The 19,319-nt window shown below is 33.3% G+C and overlaps 2 protein-coding genes across 2 annotated transcripts in view; one reads left to right on the top strand and one right to left on the bottom strand.

The window, feature by feature from the left end:
• The first annotated feature begins 337 nt into the window (after nucleotides 1-337).
• On the top strand, nucleotides 338-6,359 carry LOC128172974 (putative leucine-rich repeat-containing protein DDB_G0290503). Its single transcript, XM_052838717.1, has 2 exons — nucleotides 338-2,200; nucleotides 5,425-6,359. Exons 1-2 carry the CDS (start codon nucleotides 451-453, stop codon nucleotides 5,844-5,846), a joined length of 2,172 nt encoding a protein of 723 aa, XP_052694677.1. The 5' UTR covers nucleotides 338-450; the 3' UTR covers nucleotides 5,847-6,359.
• Nucleotides 6,360-7,535: 1,176 nt separating this feature from the next.
• LOC128173883 (uncharacterized) overlaps nucleotides 7,536-19,319 on the bottom strand; it is a 142,109-nt gene continuing 130,325 nt past the window's right edge. The window contains exons 17-36 of the mRNA XM_052839560.1: nucleotides 17,755-17,895; nucleotides 17,689-17,709; nucleotides 16,961-17,075; nucleotides 16,661-16,752; nucleotides 15,628-15,800; nucleotides 15,428-15,515; nucleotides 15,250-15,323; nucleotides 15,030-15,066; nucleotides 14,754-14,851; nucleotides 14,314-14,442; nucleotides 12,220-12,368; nucleotides 11,805-11,940; nucleotides 10,686-10,844; nucleotides 10,416-10,509; nucleotides 10,167-10,237; nucleotides 9,378-9,512; nucleotides 9,056-9,189; nucleotides 8,762-8,911; nucleotides 8,266-8,401; nucleotides 7,536-7,947 (exon numbers count right to left, since the gene is read on the bottom strand). Coding sequence (XP_052695520.1) covers nucleotides 7,858-7,947; nucleotides 8,266-8,401; nucleotides 8,762-8,911; nucleotides 9,056-9,189; nucleotides 9,378-9,512; nucleotides 10,167-10,237; nucleotides 10,416-10,509; nucleotides 10,686-10,844; nucleotides 11,805-11,940; nucleotides 12,220-12,368; nucleotides 14,314-14,442; nucleotides 14,754-14,851; nucleotides 15,030-15,066; nucleotides 15,250-15,323; nucleotides 15,428-15,515; nucleotides 15,628-15,800; nucleotides 16,661-16,752; nucleotides 16,961-17,075; nucleotides 17,689-17,709; nucleotides 17,755-17,895 — 2,222 coding nt within the window. The 3' untranslated portion in view covers nucleotides 7,536-7,857. The remainder of the gene's footprint in view (nucleotides 7,948-8,265; nucleotides 8,402-8,761; nucleotides 8,912-9,055; nucleotides 9,190-9,377; nucleotides 9,513-10,166; nucleotides 10,238-10,415; nucleotides 10,510-10,685; nucleotides 10,845-11,804; nucleotides 11,941-12,219; nucleotides 12,369-14,313; nucleotides 14,443-14,753; nucleotides 14,852-15,029; nucleotides 15,067-15,249; nucleotides 15,324-15,427; nucleotides 15,516-15,627; nucleotides 15,801-16,660; nucleotides 16,753-16,960; nucleotides 17,076-17,688; nucleotides 17,710-17,754; nucleotides 17,896-19,319) is intronic.

Genomic DNA, 19,319 nt, shown 5'->3' on the forward strand with positions numbered 1-19,319 from the left:
CGGAAAACGTTTCCTACTGATGTTCTTCGCTCTCTGCAATGACAGTTATGTCACTAACAAACATATTTTTTTTAGGCGAACAGAGAAGATGCCCACGTTATGTAAAAGTCTACACAGAGACATTTTAGACTTTTTGACAGCAGATTAATTAATTAAACTTGCAGTTAAGATTTTCTCCATCCATATAGAACGAAAACAATACAATACACATCTGAAATAATTACGCTGCAACACGAAACTAATTTAACTTAAAATTTCCGCGCATAAAATTAAAACTAAATTTGGAGCCTGAGTTATAAAAAATGAAAGCGAGCATTCTTCACAGTTTGCGCGCGACTTCATTCCTCACTTGGTCGTCTGCATTATGAACGAGAGCCACGTCTGCTCCGGATTTTCATGAAAAATTATTTTACTCCATCAGAAAAAAAAATTAAGTGAATTCTAAAGACGATGTGGACTCTAGTGTTACTTCTCGTTACTTTCGAATTTCCTCTGGCGCTGAACGCAGCAGCCATGGGGAGCGACAGCATCAGTGATTATGAGAGGCTGAGACAGCGTGTTTCGCGTGAGTCGATGATCACGACGACCATTATGAACAGCGTGAACGTCGTGCAGCTGGAGCTGTCGACCATGATCACGGAGCAGAAACAACAGAACGACGACATTAAGCTGCTGATGCAGCAGGTGGCGGCTCTGTCCAAACTGAACACCCAGTTGAATTTCGAGTTAAACAAAGTGAAACAGAACTTGACTGAATCTAACCAGAGACTTAAGGACATGATTGACCAGAATGACGACAAAGCAGAGGAAAAGTCTGGGTCACTCGCCAGGGATGTAGGAGACGTTAGGAAAGAGATTTCACGTCAGAATAACGATATAGAAGTACTTCAGGTGGATCTGAAGCAGCTACAGCGGTCGACAGTGGATGACAGGGTCTTCGTTGACAAAGTGTCGTCGATTTCACAAGAAATGGGCGAGATTAAGACAGCTAACGGTATGAACAGTCTCGTTATAGAGGAGCTACAACAGGAGGTCAACAAGGTCAAATTGTCCAAGGTTAGCAATGACGATTTCAATGAAAAGTACTCGCTGTTGGAGGAAGAACTTGATTACGTCAGAGAGCATGGTGTCAACAATAGTATCGCTATAAGTGAGATAGAAGATGAGATGGACACCATAACTTTCAATCAAACCAAGCATGACAACAATCTGTTATATCTTAACCAAAAAGTGCAAACCTTGCAAAGAAGAAGCGACAAATTAGAATCAGGTATTATTAACATGACGGACGATATGACGTCATTTGATTCAAGTACTAAAGGAATGACCACAGTTATTTCCGAAATGCAAGGCGATCTGAGTTTAGTGCAGAAGAGTAGCGCGGACCTGGGAGAAATCGTTTTGAGACTTACGAACGATATGATGTTTCTGCAAACGAATACGGTAACACTAACAGACACCATCACCGGAGTGGAAAGTAACGTGACGTCACTCCAACTGGACAGTGAACGTCATGACGACTCTCTGAGGAACATAAAGAGAAACGTCTCCATTATCAAAGATGTTCAGAACGCCATTGAGAGCGATATCTTCAAAATGAGAAAATATCTCATCTCTCAGAAAGATAGCAGCGAGGGAATGGCGGTGGTTATTTTCAGGCTGACGAACAATCTGACGTCATTAAGGGAGAAGGACGAGAAACTCGAACAGGCGCTATTTAAGATATATCATAACGTCACACAGCTGAACGAAGAGGAAAACATTCTCAGAGGTGAAGTCAGGAACCTCAAAGAGAATGTGACGTCACTCAGCGAGAAGAACAGAAACACGGATGACAAGGTTGATCACATCTCACAGAAACTCCTCTCCGTCTACAGACAGAGCAACAAATTCGACGAAGAACTCTTCGACCTTAAAAACTCTCTTTTCGTTTACGACGACCGAAGCAAGAAGCTCGCCGACTCATTGACTGGAATTGAGAACAACGTCACAACCATTCAGCAGCGATTTGACGCACTGAGCGGCGTCATTGAGAACCTGATGCATAACGTGACGTCAATAGAACGAGGGAACGGACTGCTTGATGACGCAATAGATCAGCTGAGTCACAACGTGAAGTCCCTACAGAAGCAGAAGGAGAGCGTGGGAGATGTCAGACCACGCCCTACCACCACACAGGTGGCGCTGCCGAGGAACGCAAGTAAGTAGAACACAAACTAATACAGAACATTATTATCGATAGCAAAAAAACCGCACAACGCTTAAACACTTAAACACTACAATACCCCATTTCGTTCAGTAGAAATGCATATGCAGAGGAATTATAACGTGATGCGACTGTATACTGCCATATATTTACATTCCAAATATTTTTTGCATGTAAAGTGTGTGAAAAGCCACCCGCAGTTATAAGACTGTAACACACACCGGGTACTCAAAGTTTAGAATGACTAGTTTCATTATGACGTCACAAACGTTGAACGCTGTAAAATGCAACGTCACAAGCGAGAATCAAAGTTCACGCTTTGGCTGTTACAGTGGCTTTTCCATTAATTTGAACTTACCCTTAGTATAAAACAGAAATTTTGCGTATAAATCACATTTTCAGACAAGGCAAGAAGTTGAACAAAATGTAAATATAAGCAGTAAATCATTATTTTTTGAAAGATATAGTCTCATAACTGCAGCGGTGTGCGCATACAAATTTGTATGCACACACCGCTGCAGTTATGAGACTTTCAATGCTTAATATTGCAGCGAGAATATGAACGAATACACAACGTTTGTACTGTTGATATTACATTTTCATAGCCTAGAACACTCCCTGTTTATATAACAGAATGACAGTGTTTCATTAATTCCGTAACTGATCGTAATAATGTTTTAATGATAAAAAAACCTCCTTGTTCAATGACCCCCCCCCCCCACCCCACCCTTTTACCCCCTCCACCTACACAAAGGCACTTAAATGTGGTACAACAATCGTACGGTCCGACGACACGAATCACATCTTTGATATATTCCAAAACTTCTGAATTTTTTATTTTTTTATTTTTAATTTTCCCGTAAACAAATGCTTTCGGCACCTGTTTGTTCAGATATAGAAGTAAATAGTGCAGACTTTACGGAGAAAATTCATCACCTTTCTTTTTCTTGTGAAAGTTTTAATACCTGATCAAGGAGATGAAGCCGATTTAATTCCAGCTGTTGGCAGGAGAACAAATTAGAAGAAGGAACACCTGTCGACATTGTTGTTAATTGACTTGTAAATATGTAATTGTGTGTCAAGGTGTGACAAATGGGGATTGCTTACAGAGCAGAGAGGGACAAAGAATTAACTTTCTAGAAATTAAGAAAAAAAGTGTGTCAGGTTTCCTGCTTTTCTATAATGCAAATCTCTAAATTATGAGAAATTAAAGAAAGTTTTATAGGTACTGTGCGAAGTCGAAAGTATGTTAATGTTTTTACAGGAAGTTGAATAAGAATAGAATGACATTCGTGTACCTGTAAATGGCAGGATGATGAAACTTAAGTAAAATTAAACTAAAAACAGATGACTAAGTAATGTCATTGAGTATCCATTTGATTAATTCACCTACAGATTACAACACTTTTTTAGAAAAAATACAGAAAGTTTTTTTTTTATCTTCATTTCGACTGGATTTTACTGAATTGGTAATTTTTGATGCTATGTATATTTTCTGACTTATTTTCCCTAGCTTGCCACAATCACTATTTCCATACACACTTAAGTTTTCATAAGTACATATATATAAAACAGTCATAATAATAATATATAATCCTTAAATACTTACTATTCCCTATACTAATTTTAACCTCAGCATTAATTACAAACCAACGCGAGGCTAAGGGACTGTTTATAGCGACTAAGGACTATAATTAAGGTAGTAATTAAATCACGTTTACACATTTTATGCAAATAAGAAGAAGTTTATCTTGTTGTGAGAAATGCATTGTCAACTTAGGGCAGAACGCCCCGTATCTGTATTAATAAGATGTAATTAATTACATAACTCTTACTAAAGTAATAGAACGTTTTCCTTTACACATTTCGCTCTGCCTTCATATTTTTGACTGTTGAGAATGTAAATAGGGCCCAATTTTTTATGGCTTTTAGGGTCAGTGATAATAAGAAGATGTATTCAGTTACATTATTTTAAGAAGACTAAAATAATGCGACATCAAAATAATCCTTCCATGGTTCCTGAAGAATGGTGTATCATACATTTTAACGCATCCAAATCTTATTTCGAAAAGGAAATATTACATCATCATTGAAAATCTGTATAATTAATTTTTATAAGTAAAAATTACAGTTTGGAACCTCTTTTACGTTAACCACACGCTTGGACTTTGAAACGCGTGTGTTTTTACCTTTAATAATTTTCTGAAATTGGAGTAATTTTCAGGACTCATCTACAATTTACATATACATGTATTACCACGCCGATTCAACGAATTCTACACGCACTCAACAGATCGGCGAAAATAACGTTTTTAAGTGTTACAAGTACATGCACCATATCTGTTTCACATTAGAACTGCTAAAGTTGCATGTGTAATCCACTGATGCCTAGTGTAGAACAAAAATAGGTTGACCACTCTTTGTTTTCTCTTAGATTTGAGTTTTAAAGAATTTTCAAATATTGTTATATTTGCATACATTTCAGCAAATGAAATGTTTTTTTTTGCTGATCCATGCGGGATATGAATGTTGAAACATTGCAGAAAAAATGCATAACCCGCGGTTAGCTGTTTATGTAATTTTTTCTCTGCAATGACCTCTACCTTCATAACCGGCATGAATCATCAAAAATCATTTCATTGTTTATATTTAGATCTTTTTATTAATAAATTAATATACTGGTCGCACCCCCCCCCCCCCCCCCGAAAAATTAACTAAACTGTTCTTGATGTACATCAGTACGCTGAATAAAAGAAAAGACTGAATCGTCTTCTATGGGGACTTGAGTCTGACATCATCATGATGTTTTGGTGCAATCAGGGATTTTTCTTAAGTTAACGAAGGTTTCTACCAGTCAAAAAACGGGACGCGAGATTTAATTCCTGTTTGTTTCTACAGAGCTATGAATTTCTATTAATTCCCATTTCCGTAAGAAGTAAAGGGAATCTTACTTGGTGGATGTACAGTGTAATTACTAGTATGAACTATGAACGCAGCTAGTAGCTTTGTGATATATAGTGCAGTATTTTAGCTAGCTTTGAATTACTCACCAGGATTATTACTTTTTTTTTTAAATTGGTATAACCTGCCAGGGTATGATCAAAGTTTAAGTGTAGTTATTACCAAGAATAATTGTATAATCCAGGGGTTTTTAAATCAGAAAAAAAAAGTATTTATAGCAATGAAATCTCAATTTTGGTTTTATTTTCGTACATTAGATACACCACGTGTGGCTTTTACGTCACAGATCAGCCTAGAGGGCGCAATGTCTGACGTCAAGCGGAACCAGACGATCGTGTTCGATTTAGTGGAATACAATATGGGCGGGGCTTACGACCCGACCACCGGGAAATTCAAAGCTCAAGTATCCGGGACTTACGTCTTCTTTTTCAACATCCTGACCCGCCCTCACATGAGGTTAGGCGTGGATCTAACCATCAACGGAGAGACCAGATCCGCATGCGCGTACTCGGGCGCGGATCCTAACTTCAGTGTGAACGGAAGTAACATGGTGGTCGTACATTTGAACCAAGGGGACGAGGTTTGGGTCCGCGCCCACAAGAGCCGGGATCCGCCCCCTGGTGTCATGCTGTCCAGCTTTGCCAATAGTTTTGCTGGTTTCCTTCTCTATTCAGATTAAAAAGCATTGACTTCTTTTTTAAAAACATTTTATAAATATTTACAACCATTTTATTTTACATCAATATTTATTTTAGTTGTATCTATTGTTTTGCATATCGTGTACACTGTCTTGTATATATTATTTCATTTCAGACATTTTGCGTTATTAGTGCATCATGTTCACGATGTCATTTTATTGAAATAAAGAATGATGAAATGTTTGTATGATAGCTGTATCAATGTGTTACCTTTAACATTGTTCAATTCTCTTGAATTCAGTAAATGCAGGCAGTATTGATTTTAACAACATTATAAAGCCTTCATTTGTTCTGGCTTTGGTAATACGTAGTCAATGATTCATATTACAAATACAAATTGAATAACAAAAGTCATTTAGATTGAATGGATGATTGAATGACAAAAAGGATGAATATAATTTCTATTTAAACAAGCCATGTATGTAAAAGATGCTTTGTTTTGTTTAAAATAAGTATCTGATACATGGATATGCTATTATGAATCATGGTCAAAATTAAGCCCATATATGACGCCATTAAAAACTTGTTATTGTTGATCTTTTGCATTTACTTTTTAAGAGAAAAAAGTCTTTAACGACAATTTTAAAATAAAAGTAGTCGTAAGTTTCGGATATATACATTTTTCAGAATTTAATTAAGTCTTGCTACAACTAACATCCGGGGATTTATCGTTAATCAGATATACCACAGAACATTTTCCGAAAGTCAAGGCAATTTTACCAAGTTAAACGTTTGCTAAATACACTTTTTCAGCAGTGCTAACAGGTGCCTGGCACATGTAATGAAATGTACAATTGTGTTTCTATAAATGTCAAAAACTTGCATATGCACTAAACTGATATGGAAGGTCAGCAGAAAATAAGTTAACGTAAGCTAATGGTTTTATTTACACTCTTCAGAGCACGTCCTAAGTAAGTGTCACAGCTACTTGGCTTAGTTACAGGAATAGTTACCCTAGCACGTGATATTTGTATTAATTTTGTTCCTTTAATGCATATGTTTACAATATAAGGGACATTGAGGCATCAGGTTTCAATACACGACTAAAAAGGTAATATCTACGTATATTTTGTATTGCAGCAGTCCCGGATAATAACGTTGCTAAATTATGCGTTGTGTTCTTAGTGTCCTTCGAATGGAAAAAAAAAATGTCAAAATCTCTCATTATAAATCTCCATAAGTAATCAGGTTTTGTTTCTGTGAATTTTTTTCAAGTGAAAAATGATAACGCGTAAATGAAGTTATCTTAGGTATTTTTCCGGTTGTCTTGCACTTTTTTCACAGGTATGTGTATTTTATTTGAAATCGTCCAAATATGCAGCACTAATATCTTGGGACAGGCCATAGTTCTTGAAATATTCTATGTTAAGCATTAAACTCTTATAACAATTTAGAATACATGTATACACTTTACATGTAACTATGATATATGATTCATGCATATTTATATTACACACTGATACATTGCAGTTCTTGAGAAGAAGATTTTAAACATTTTCTTTTTGCATTCATTTGTTAAACTTTGAACCTCTTCTGAGGCCCTAGTATTGATCCAGCTGGATTTAACAGACAGACAGACGGACGACGGACAACAGGTGATCCGAATAGCTCATTTGAACCTACAGTTCAGGTAAGCTAAAAAAACCGTTAACGCAATGTTAAAATTTACAAAATATATTATATAAAATAATCAAATTCACGTTCTGGAAATAATTTTATAGAAATAAAAATACATAGATCTTAAGCAAAACAAAACTATGCATTTGATATAAACGCAAATAATCTAGATGCAAACATACACGAAAAAGGAGATCCTTTATTGACAGGAAATTGATAATAAAATTCACGATTCTAAAGTAATATGAACAAAAGTCATCCACTCAAATCAAAGAGCAGAAATGTTTTTTCAACAAAATATGAACTGAAAATGTATATAACATATGAAAAAAATAGTTCAACACCATGGCCATCTATTACTCAGTAATCGTTTATTCATTTTTTCTCTTTACACGTAACAGTTTCCATAACTCTGTCGTTTATAAGATATTCTGCGACGGCGTCGTGACAAAGCTGGTACTCATCCTAAAATTCATTAAAATAGATATAGTAATATAAACATTGTTTTGCTGGTGTTGAGATATTAATCTCTAATGTGTTGATATCAATGTATTCATGCATTGCGATGATTATGTTCCATTATACATCGGATCCGGATACAAAGGATCAAACAAATGCCTTTAAATCGTTTAGTTCATGCCCCAACGAACGTTGATTAAGTAAACTTAGAACATGAAAAAAACCATAATCTTGTGTCTTTAACTTTGCTTAAGTAGAATCTTTGAATAGTGATTAAATGGATATAGCTATTGAAAAAACCATCCTAGCTAATACTTAACTCACCAAAGTGGACACGAACTCCGGCCTCCTGACCTGGAGCTGACGTGTTGAGGTGAATATGTCCACCTCTCTGTCCACAGAGATATGTTCTAACACGTTGTATACAACAAAGAATGGACCACAGCGTGTAGCTCCGTCACTTAAAGAATGACATATAACATTGAAAGTTTTTGTGTGATGAAATGCCAAATTTCTGTGTATGAATTTGTTAGTATTTAAGAACTGTGATATACATGACATGCTGAAATCCCCCAAACATCCCACCCCCCACAAAAAATCGAAAGAGATTTGTTATACAATATAATTGATATAATTATTTTTAAATAACCAAATGTTATTGTCTATAAAAAGAAAAAAATAAATTGAATGATATTAACCATAATGTAGATAAATTCTCATGGAAATCATGGAATATTGGAATCTTCCTCTATAATTGCATAATATATATGTCTACATGCGAAAGAAATCTATGGAATGTTGCATTATTATCAAATTTCACCTCGATAGTACTATGATGCGTCCCTCTTGGTCAGATTTCTCGGTTTTCATTGCTTTAATCACGTCCAGCAGAACTCTCTTATCAGTAGTTCCTTTTCCTTCTTTCCATGTCGGACACTCGACTACAGTGATGTTTTTTTTCAGTGAATTCCTGTACAATATGTAAGATACACATAAAAAATAGCGTCAAGATTGGTTGACATTGAAAATCGATTGACGTTGGCTACATACACACATGTCTGTTCATTAAATGTTAAGCTTTGCTATTTTCTTTAATCGTTATCTTTTGCATGACCATGGAAAAATAACCTGTTTTTGAATATTGAGGTTGGTTATTCTGACGTTGGAAGCTTGTGTTGACAATATGTTCTTAATGACGAATAGTCCATTTAATTTGCTGTGGTTTGCTGTTGGAAACCATGCTTGTGTCTGCAAAAATGACTTTGACAATAAAATAGATAATAGGCACACGAATCGACAAAATGACATCACAGATACATTAAAAAACATTAATTTCATGCAAATTGATACACTGCATTAAGCAAAGGATGATATGAAATTTGTGTTTTTATAGAGTCATAATGAAGGTGACAATAAGGTAAATGTTTTCTGAATACCGAATCAATGTCCTCTAATGGACACAAGAAGACGACAACACGTGCATCAAAGTCCTTGACCAGTCTGAGGAAGTCCTCGGTGTTGTCTGGTAGAGGGTACTGGGCGCTGATCAGGGAGTCCTTCTCCAGGTACGACTGTAAAAAATAAATAAAAAAAAATATAGTATAAGTAACACAGAACTCTAGTAGAGGGTTCTGGGCGTTAATGAGGGAGTTAGTCTCTATAAAGGAATAAATATAGATTTATTTTTTTATTTTTTATGCGTGTTACTGATTAAAAAAACATGCACCATCTTTATACTATGAAGTACTTTTTTCAAAGTAAGCGATTGAGTTTATTCATTTGAAGTCTCAAGAGCTATAGCGTCAGCTCCATGTCAGCGGGTCATTAGCTCGAAACCCGTATGGGTTTAGATATATCAAAATTATACGAATCTTTAGAATGTATTTAATATTCAAATATCGCAGAATAATAAAACTGTGATTATATTCTAGATACATGTGCGGGGAGTATTTATCCACCTTGCTATACCTTTATAATACAACTGATTACAACATGTATCTCTGTCAGTGTTTTTCGTATTAGCAACCAAAACTTCTTTAGCATATCCAGAAAACACAGAATATGCAGCTGACCAATTGTAAATTGCAATATTTTTCGAAACGCAAATAATATAAAATTATGCCTTAAATTGTGTAATTTGTATTTAACCTTTGTCAATCGATATATGGAATGAAATATTTTTCTTGCTTGCTTGATAGCAAAAATGATAATAATATTTTTTAAACCTGGAGAAGCATCGCATTGTAGTATGTGTTGTGTCCCTTAATATTGGACAGATGGCACATATACTCCTCAACTGAAATTAAAGAGAAATGTTTTAGATTAGAAATGAAGCATGATCAACATGAAACAAATTTCGATGTAGATGCAGGTCATGCAATTAAAAATCAAATGTTTTACACTTCATTTTCAGTTATATATTATTAACTAATAAAATATGTTGTTTGTTGACACTTAATGAGAGGCTTTGTTACCGGACAGCACACTTTGAGTGTAGTTAGCCGATATCTGTGCACGGCCAGAAGTGTAACATTGCTGTGTATACTCTTTTCTCATGGACAGTAACTCCTGTAATGAGTTGTTACTTTTACTCATGTTTTTTAATTAATACGTAATTTGTAAAGTTTTGATTTTCATGCAATGTTGTAATTAGCGACATGTACACATTTTAGATACACACAATCTCCAGTTTGATTAATTGAACACATCATTTCGTATATTTCTTTCGCACAAGTCTCAATCACCTCAAACTCAGTAGACTGAGAACTTATTTGCACCACATCTCCACGATTTGCATAACATGTTTCTTCTTCGTAGGCGCCCACAAACTTCTCAGTAGTCATACATCTAGATGGACCACTAAATGCTTCCATCAGTAAAAGGTAGAGTAATTTATATTGTTCCTTGAAGCAAAATTCTTTTAATTTTATAAATTCATATAAACAATTTACCATGTTATAGTTATCGTTTGTATGGATTGAAAATTAGCATTAAGAGCACCTTTTGTTGATAATTGATAAACACCATAACTTTAATCAGTTGTCATTATAAATCGTATGTTTTTGTTTATTTTTAAAATTGTAACAATAGAACACTAAGGAGTTCGAAACACGTGAAGAGAGAGAGAAAAAAAAAGCTTTTAATAATAAAGCTTAATGTAATGTCATAACCAATCTTTTGTAAAAGGAAAAAAATATTGGCAACAGGAGTTCATTTAAAAACTTTCATTGGTTAAAGTCATTTCCTTGATAAAAAAAAAGCAATTTTAACTTTGTGTCTATTCCATTGAAAATGCTTGAAATGAATTTACTTCAAATCTAGATAAAAATTACATCACGTAACTCAATATTATAAAGAAGGGGAAGTGTTTGATATCATTTGTAAGCAAACGTAGACAAAGCATAATTTAGTAATTTTTTCTCAGGAAAATATTTATCAAAATGATACAATGACAGTCATGGGAATTGTAAGACATAAACCTAAGAGAAAATAAAGGGGGAAGAAATATCTATGACTCTTGAGTCGTTTTAATTATGTTTTGTAAAGTCCACAAGAAAGAAATTGACAAAGCAATTTTACAAAGCAAATATTACTCGTGTTTGCATCGTTTTCCTAAACCATATTCACAGCGTCCGTCTATACTTGACTCGGCTATTTACTGCTAACGGCAAAAATGTGAAAATACATGTTATTCATCATTTAAAATTGAGCACAGTGCGGCAGCTTTTAGCTGGAGTAATTTTCAGGAGGAAATGAATAGAAAAAAGTAGATAAAGTTATCATTTATACCTTCTTTTTTTAGTGTAAAGTACAGCTGTTGGAACTTTAATTATATATATTTCTATAGTGACATATTATCTTACATCTCCCTGAATCATGTTCATCCGGTCCTTCGTCATTCTTCTGACGTACATCGGTACGTTGATTATACCAGTTTTCTCCCCTTCCCTATAGAGGGCGTCTAACGCAATGTATGTTCCAGTTCTACCAACACCTGCACTACAAAAGTAAAATATATTTAAATTATATTTTTATTAAATTGACTAATCAAAAGTTACATAGTGTACCGAATATGATAACATGTTCATTATACTTATGACACTTTAATATGTTATAAGCTAACAGTGAATTGCACCTGAATGTTTTAAATAATTCTAACGAAATAAAATTTGGTAACGGATAACAAGGATTTCATAGCTTAATGCGTTTGGTTATGAAAATGTATTATGGATGTACGAAATTTTATCATGCTATGATTTGAATTTCCCACACTATTACCTGCAGTGTACCACTGTGTACTTTCCAACAGAGTTATCTGTGGCTCTGATCACGTGACGATGGAACACAACCAGACTAAGGGGATCAGCCAGTCCGTGATATGACCACGTGGTGTAGTTGAATATCGTCACGTGACGGTTTGTGGTCGTCTACATAAACATGATATCGACGTAAACGTTAAAAACCCCAAAAAACAAAAAAAAAACCCCAACAATAAATACTTAACGTAAATTGAATGATATAATTTATCATAACAAAAGCAGAAACACCATGCTTTTGTACTCTAGTTACTAGTAGCCTTTGGATCAAGTGAGCATAATATATGTTCAGATTTACAATAAAGATTTGACTCTAGATCAACCCCAGTCAGCCACCTTTTCAGTTGTTCTAGACCATCACATCTGTAAAAGGACTTCAGCATCAATTTATGCACGAAACCTCAGCATTGAACATATTTTGCACTGCATGCATATAAGTCAGCAATGTGTCCATGTAACGGAATGATAACAGTTACTGTAGTGAATTTATTCTTTATATTTTTGTGGATTTTTTTGGCATGTACTGAAAAAATAATTATGTAAATTCTATACTCCATCAATGTATATCAAGAAATTATTCATCGATAAGAGTTATCATTGATTTCGTCTTTAAACACTCATTTTAATGAAGATTTATAGAAGAATAGACGTTACGTTTTAGTATGATCTCTTTGAGAAAATCCAACCAGAGAAAGCATTTTTCTTAACTGTAATATCTTTTTTTGCATTTAAGTCATATGGAGAAATTACGTACACTTTATTCATGAGCTAAATGACACGTGACACTGTTCTCATTAATATTCATGTCTTCAAACTGTCTCCCTTACGAATGAAAATTACATACCTTTTATGTATGGAGTTTGTGTGATTACTTCAAAACTTTCATTTTTATCGAACATGTGTTGGGGCAATGCATAAATTATCAGTGTATGTTTTTGTCACCACAATCAATGATTCACACTTTGAATGCTTATCTATCCAACCATTATAAATCATCTAAAAATAGGACTATACCGGCTAAAATGAGTAAATAAATAAATAAATAAATAAACAGCTAAAAATATCAGCTTGAAAAAGAATAGAATTATAACCTGAAAAATCTCATTCAATTTTAATGATAAATCTTAAATAGAAATATGCAATATGCCTAATGATTCAATATAAAGCGTAAATGCCTAGTTGCAAGTCCGATAGCTTACTAAGAAAGTCTTGAAAAATGCTAATTGAAAGCAAAAAGGAACCGACAAGAATTTTCTAATTTGAGTCAAGATTTCTGACACACTTAGTTTGCAATGTAAACTTTGTATATATATATATATATATATATATATATATATATATATATATATATATATATATATATATATGAGGAACTACTTTACCCATGAATGGCAAGTATTTTAGAAATAATTCCAAAATCCCTTCATGACGCCTTTCATCGCAAAAAACACACTTTATTCCTACAACGCACCGCTTCGATTTTTCAGATTCAAAAGGAACCGCCATCTCAATTTCTAATGTAAACAAAACAAGCGCATTCCGATCCCGGATGAAGTAAATGACAAAACCAAATGAGGAGAAAATATTTCTGAAATACTTATTTTTTTTAAATTAGTAATTTTTCTCATTCCCTTCTATACATTCTATTGTACTGAAAATCGCCATTATGATAACGATATGGCCGCTATGCAAATTAGTAAAATGTACACCATTTCTCCATATGTAGTGAATCATGTTGCGTTACATATAGCGGAGTTTATTTTATTATATTCTTATGTCGTAACCCCCCCCCCAAAAAAAAGAAAGAAAAAAACCCAAAAAAAAAACAACACAGAAACACTATGAAAACGAAAAACCCACAAAAGCAAACAATCAAGATGTCCTTCTTCCTAATAATCCAATAAAATAAAAATAATTTCCTATATTTTGTTTGGCAATTTTTATACAACTGTAAGAAGAAAGCGTTTTGTTTTTACAAAATTATGTAGACTATAAATTTAGACAACCATGATAAAATGTGGACTTAATTCAATTGTTAGGATCTTATTTCATATACCGTGTTGTTGTGTATTTTAAATCGTCTGATGATGTAATCGGCGTAGGTTTTATTCTCTAGATGTCTGATGGTCAAGTGACCTCCTTTACATTTGTCGTTCACATCTGGCCAGTAATAATTGATCCTATTCTAGGGAAAATAAAATTGATGGTTATAATAAAAAGAAGAACAAAAATATCGAAAGGGATGTTTATGAAAACATACCAAACGATACCACAGGATAATTTTCAACCATTTTATTTGAATAGAAAGTGTTTTGCTTAATTCCGTTAGCATTTTTTTTTGCTGAGTATATTTCATTTTCCAATGGTATGGTTTGTTCACGCAAATTGAAGAAATAAAATTACTATACGTGTATCATTATTTTATATCCAATGTCTCTTAATGGCTTATGTCTTCTTGTTTATTACAATCAACAAGTAAATATATTTTATTTATACCGTGTTTCCTTCTTCTAAATTTTGCAAGCAGACAATGTTACAGACTTCTTCCACCCAAATCATGTTCCAGAAATCGAAAATTGTCTTCGGCCTTGGACCTGACCATAATAAGTCAATATTGATAGTTGCATGATTTGTAGTTTACCAAATATGATTTATACGTAGTCAGCAAATTTCATATGGGACAAGGGCGGAGCTCGATATAATTCATACTTTTTTACAATGCTTGTGAGCGAATGATAAGAACGTTAACATATTTTGAAATAATTATATTACTTTGAGTGGCAATATAAACCCGTTTCCCTCGTGCATCCTATAAATATGAAAAAAAGTAAAAAAAAACAAAATGTTAATGTTTATGTTTCAATTAATTGAAATAGTAGTCTTCTAATTATTCGTAATGAAAGTAAAATCATATTGTGATTTTGCTTTTGATTGTCATAAGATTAACAGAAAAGGCACTATACAACTGATTTTTCATGTTGCTCGTCCTTACTTCTATGTAGTTTGCATTGATATAATCTCCTTCATCCGACGACGGTGTCTTTAAAATGACTCGTGAATGATCATCTATGATTAGAAAATGCATCATCATGTCTGGAATGAAATGCTATGTGTTTTACATTACTATCAACATAAATGTAGTTGTATTTTAAAAAAAATCATATACATACACGAGTGAATGGTGGTGTATTTATTTTTAACCTTGTTTTGAAGTTTTCTTGATTCCAAACTGGGATAGAGCTCACCTCGAGGAATGCCCTTTCAATGATATAATTTACAGAACCTAATGATTTATAAATCATACAGTAACTTGCGTTCACAATTGCATACAAGTCATAAAAAAAGACAAGATTAGAATACTAACTCCTACCTGATACTCACTCTTGAATCCAGCGCATTCATTAGAAGACATGTTTGCAATTTGATCTTTGATGTTCCTAACATATATAGTTTTATTTGAAGGAGAGCTGCTTTCTGATTTTTCATAAGAAACGTGTTCATACACGATGGAAACATCAGCATGTTCATTTCGAAATCGGTCATCTAGAAATAATTAGCTCTCGTACTAGCATTTATTTAACTGACTTTGGTTTTACTATCAGACTTTGCAGACTTAAATAGTCATTGTAAATAAAAGATAAACCTTCTTTTGCAAAACCAAAATTACAATTCTAACTTTGATACTATATAAGTGTTAAATTCATACAAATATTATAAATCCCATTGGTCAATAGACATTAAGTAAAAGATCGCAATTTTCTCTGAATTGTAAAACCACACTTTCATGTAATTTCACATTTCAACGAAAATATGACATAACACGTGGGATAACAAAAATTCTCGTTCGCAAGATATACTTGAGGTTCAGTAGAAAACTTTTGATAAAGAAATTCGACAGTATGAATATCATTTACTTTATAAACTAGCACACATCAAAAACTATTTTCATTTTAATTCATTAAGTATAAGAGATATTGCATATTAGAAATGTAAAAACATTGTGCAATAGTTTGCGGTTTTGCGCTAAATACAATAATTAAGCAACCCGAGAAGTACCATATTAATCGAGTCAGAATGAATCTCTAATCATCGCTTTGGTTGAAAAAAACTTCAGCTTTGTTAATTTTATTATATGATCTAGTGACAATTTAATACAGAAATATCAACCTGGGTGTTATCAGGCAAAGAAAACCTCATTATTTGAAATTGTGTCGTCTATATTACACGTATAATTGAACAAAGAGAAAAAGCAAAATTTCAATGGAGACGAGAAGGACGATGATAACCAATCTTAGCACTGAAGAAAGAATTTAAATGTTATCTCCACCTCGTAGGTCACTTTCGGGTAAAAATAGGTCTTATTATTTAGCGGAGTTAATAGTTTACTCCTGGTTTAACCTTACCAACTGTAAAAGGTGGACCTTGGTTTTTTGCAAAAGAGGATTTAGTTTCCATGCCAACTGCAACTCTTTGGGTAACGTTTTTTGTTCTTCCTCTACAATTCAAAAATTGAGATATGTATATAGTTATATGCAAACACTTATAACACAGTTACCAAACAGCTGAACAACAGTATAATGAAATAATTTCTTCATGCTTGTTCAAAGAATTCTCATAGGAATGACCACATATGTTGATTAAAATATATCATAATAGCAATATACAATTTTTAATGTATGTTGAGTATGAAACAAAATGGCTACCGTGTAGCATAAACAGCGATCACAACTCCAATGATTAAAAGTACGCAGGTGCCAACTGCTACTCCAACTGTAGCTCGGCAAACATTTGCAGTTGATGTGGGAATTGCATCATAAGCTGGATAAATAGTAATAATTGCGTTTTTTACTGTAAAAAAAACCCGTTTTTTTTTTATCTCATATATATCATATGTGGTTTGAATAAAACATAACCAGCTGAATAGAATACTGTGTTTTGTCAAGTGGAGTATATGCCTAAGCTACTCGGATTAAACCTTATATATTTCTAACATCTATTTATGTAGCTTCAGTTTTTATCACAGATTTGATCAATACATTAATAGTTGCAAAGAATATTTCATTTTTCCGAAAAGTAATAAAACATTCATTATAATAACAAACATGTTAAATATTGTATTTTCACTTAGTATAAATCTTTAGCAAATTGAAACATACATGATATTTATCATAGGAATTTGTGATTTCTAAAAGTTTAGCTCAACACGATACCTACCGTTGTCAAAACTGTAACCAAACAACTTAAATTTTTTGATCGGGGAAATAACAATGGTTAATCCACCTTATATCCCATTTTTTCGCGTGCCCCAAAATTTGCCTGAATTGATTCTTTTCAATTTGTGTTAGTCATTGTTTTGCGATTTAAAATTGGTCTTGCTGTAATAGCTATGTAAACAAGCAAACAAATACTAATGTAATACAAAAATGATTACCAAGGCAATCGTCATAGCTGATTATATAGTACATTTTAAATTTGTTCGCTTATTTCATTTTCTTACAGTCTCCACAGTGTGTTCCAATATACCCGTCCTGACAACCATTAGAACACTCTCCGCTGACATGATCACATGGTTCATTGTTTATACAGTGTCCACTACAACGTTCTCTACAACTTTTACCAAAATATCCAGTTGGACACTCTGCATCAGGGGAAAAAAACCCAGTGTTATTGTAGTAATAATCGTTCAAACAAAAACATTAAACAATACTGTATCAATGTTATTTTTACTGCTGTGAAGTTTTACAAAGTAATTGGCAACCTCATTGTTTTGAATTTTGACGTTCTTTTCTTTTTTTAAAGAAATTCGTGAAATTTGAAGTCAACCAACAGTATCTTTCTCTCGACAGATTGTAATATTTTCATTCAGTATTGGAATTAAATTTGAAGTAATATATCTTTTAATAGTTTTACTAGTAACAGATTCGTATCCAAGTGATTATCAAAGTGCATAATTTTCTGTTAATGAGGTTCACATTTGAAATATATACTAATAATATAATGTCGATGCATAGTGATTAGATAAAAATATACTTCATATAACACGGATAAATCCAATTCAAATTTTACGGAAAAAAGGTATGAAAAACATGGATTGCTTTTAATGTACCTAAGGGGGTTCTTCCGGTTTGTTCAAAATATGTATAAATATCTGATAAAGTGTATTCTAAAGACATTTTGATAAAGAAAAAAACTACTCTACCATATTCAAAAGCTAAAGATAATCCAATAACACTTAGGAAACAGGAACGTAAACTCATCTTATTATCAACACTGGACACAATATTTACAAACAAACATTGCAAACTAGGAAGTAAAATAATCTCAAGTTATTTATGTTATATGGTGCGCCATTACTGTAAATTATTTTGGCTCTGATCATTTTTAAAAAAGAGCTGGTTCTTCCTTTACAATTTGAAAGAAATAATACTTAGGCATTATGAATCTGACAGAAGAACAGGCTAGCTTCAATTTATAATGTGCATAATCAAAACAATTTCCAGTAGTAGTAATACGAACCCACAAAAAAGATATTAAGAAAAACAACCCAACAAGCATTACATTCGTTGAATAGTGGGGGGGGGGGTCTACTGTAAGAACATGAAATTCCTTCAGTAGCTGTTGCAAGGAAATTAATTCATTCGCGTGACATTTTTTATCGATAAAAAGAACATCATTTCAAATATTCTGTTTGAATTAGGTGTGTTTTGTAAACACTGCTCATATTATCAATACCTATTAAATATATGTGAAACTCGCAAAGTAAACCGCTACATCATTCACATCAATTAAAATGGACTAATGTTTTTGTGAAATAAAATTAATTAAAAGTTATTCAAAGAGAAAATGGTATTATTTAATCAATAAATGCTTATACATGTATTAGGATATTGGCAGTCCTATAATATACCAGGGAGTTCGTTAACGCGGTGTGGTAACTTGTCCACACGATCTGGAGAACTATAAGACGATATACAAAAGTAAGCATTCAATGATTAATTTGTACTATTTTGTCTTCATTTCAAGTCTATGGCAGATACTGGTCCGCGACAGTACGGCTCTCGC

The sequence above is a fragment of the Crassostrea angulata genome, chromosome 2 (genome assembly GCF_025612915.1).
Source record: "Crassostrea angulata isolate pt1a10 chromosome 2, ASM2561291v2, whole genome shotgun sequence".
Classification (NCBI taxonomy): Eukaryota; Metazoa; Mollusca; class Bivalvia; order Ostreida; family Ostreidae; genus Magallana; species Magallana angulata.

Bases quoted from the DNA above. Each gene is read 5' to 3' on its own strand.
- LOC128172974 (XM_052838717.1), top strand. From the start codon at position 451: ATGTGGACTCTAGTGTTACTTCTCGTTACTTTCGAATTTCCTCTGGCG. The intron at 2,201-5,424 runs GTAAGTAGAACA...TTCGTACATTAG, and splicing joins GGCGCTGCCGAGGAACGCAA to ATACACCACGTGTGGCTTTT.